Source organism: Protobothrops mucrosquamatus, unplaced genomic scaffold (genome assembly GCF_001527695.2).
Source record: "Protobothrops mucrosquamatus isolate PMUCROS unplaced genomic scaffold, P.Mucros_1.0 scaffold2524, whole genome shotgun sequence".
Lineage (NCBI taxonomy): Eukaryota > Metazoa > Chordata > Lepidosauria > Squamata > Viperidae > Protobothrops > Protobothrops mucrosquamatus.
In genome coordinates this window covers 101,482-103,448 of record NW_015388586.1, presented here as the reverse complement: position 1 = coordinate 103,448, position 1,967 = coordinate 101,482, and the positions used below count along the sequence as shown (strand labels likewise).

The following is a 1,967-nucleotide window of genomic DNA, read 5'->3' as shown; positions in this document are numbered from 1 at the left end:
TTAATATATCTGAGCTATGTGTTAAGGATGATTGAGTCCACATTTGTAGCGAGGGGAGGGATTGTGTGGGAAATGCTCTTGGTTTCATAATTCGGATAGTTTGGGGCAGGAGTGTCGAACTTTGGCAACTTTAAGACCTGTGGACTTCAACTCCAGAAATTCCCCATTCAGCCATGATGGCTGCGGAATTCTAGGAATTGAAGTCCACAGGTCTTAAAAGTTGCCAAAGTTGGACACTCTTGTTTAGGGCTATTCCACACTTGGAGCAGCTGCCATGGCGATCAGGGGCACAAATGGCCTGCATTGTTTTCCTAGACCAGGGGTAGGCAACCTTGGCTCTTTTATGACTCGTGGACTTCAACTCTCAGAATTCCTGAGCCAGCCATGCTGGCTCAGGAATTCTGGGAGTTGAAATCCACGAGTCATAAAAGAGCCAAGGTTACCTACCCCTGCCCTAGACTAAGCTTCTTTATCTGTGTGGTTAAGGAGTCTATGCTGGAGCCACTGCTGAAGATATAATTTCTCCAGTTAATTTCTACATATGGAAAGGCTGGTGTGCTATCCTGGCTCTTGGGACTGGTTTGTAAAAAGAATTCTACAGCGGCATCAGTGACAGGATGGAAGTCCTTTGTATCCTAAACACCCTGGGTCAGACTGTTTTGGAGTTCTCCACAGCGCAGCTCAATCCTTCTTCCTATTCCCACGTTCTTTTCTTATAGAAATACTTGCACGGAACATTAGATGCGCAAATGGTCACATTATCTTTTTCTATTAAAAGAAAGAGCAACTGGTTTCAACTTCTTTATTTTTTTTCCCTCATGAATGTAACCATATAAAAACCATAAGTTATGAAAGTCACACTATGTCAGCTTTCCAAGGGCAAGGGATTAAAAAAACACCATCACCCTCCACAGATCTGAACAGGAAATTTAAGAGGGAAAAGTACAAAACCGTCAGTGAAAAAACAACACCCACAAAATGGAGATGCCTTTTTCACCCAAACCTCCACATGCCCTCTTGATTTAAAAAACCTGTTGGGATGCCCATCCTGCTGACTGGACGCGAAATTGATGTATGTACCCCCCAAAACCAAGCAGCATTTGCACTGGAGTTGGTGACAAGGAACAGTGTTACACTGAAAAAACGGGCTGAGAGGGAGAAAATTTTAGGCAACACAGTTTGGCAGAGAAGACCAACAATGATTTAACAAAAATAAAAATCCATGATGGAAGCCTGCTGTTGGCACTCAAGCCTCAGAACAAACGGATGGACAAACCACGTGCATGTCTTCAATTGTGCTAACAGCCTCAGTTCCTGGTAGTTGGGGAAGGCTTTTGAAAACAAGGGGCAATGGGATTTGGGGTGGGGGGGATTTTGGCTATTTCCCCCTAGCCTCTAATACTGACCCTCTCCTTGCTGGCCCAGAGTGCAGCTACAGGGAACTACACAATGAAATGAATTAGTGATACGTCAACGGAATAGGATGACAGAGAGGATTTGCTCTGGGTGCAAGGTTTGTTGAAGGAGGAGAAAAAAAAACCTGTGGGAGTAAAGGGGCTAACGCATCCGGTAATCCGTCGAACACGACAGCTCACACAATTGCCCCTTGAAGTCCAAGTCAATGGTGAAGTCCAGATCTCGCTGCATACAGAAAAAGAAAACGAGTCAAAATATTTTTCTTTTGGCACAATGCACTCCACCACACACACACACAGGAAGCTCAACCTCATCCCCATTAAGAGACAGGGAGGATTTACTTGTCATTCCTGTGATGCAAACGTTGTTATGTTCTCTTTTCAGAATGTTACCTTCCCACTGAAGTGGTACCTATTTATCTACTTACATTTGCATGCTTTTGAGCTTCTAGGTTGGCAGGAGCTGGGCTAAGGTTGGGAGCTCACCCTGCCGCATGGAGCTCCGGTCTCAAACCTGGGCTGCCGACTTTATTTTATTTATTTATTTATTTA

At 44.4% G+C, this 1,967-nt stretch overlaps 1 protein-coding gene across 2 annotated transcripts in view; it reads right to left on the bottom strand.

Moving 5' to 3' along the window:
* Window positions 1–795: 795 nt before the first annotated feature.
* LOC107295837 (protein arginine N-methyltransferase 1) overlaps window positions 796–1,967 on the bottom strand; it is a 26,498-nt gene continuing 25,326 nt past the window's right edge. For both annotated transcript variants that reach the window (XM_015825170.1, XM_015825169.1), the window contains one exon: window positions 796–1,641. In XM_015825170.1, the coding sequence (XP_015680656.1) occupies window positions 1,558–1,641 (84 nt within the window). In that variant the 3' untranslated portion in view covers window positions 796–1,557. The remainder of the gene's footprint in view (window positions 1,642–1,967) is intronic.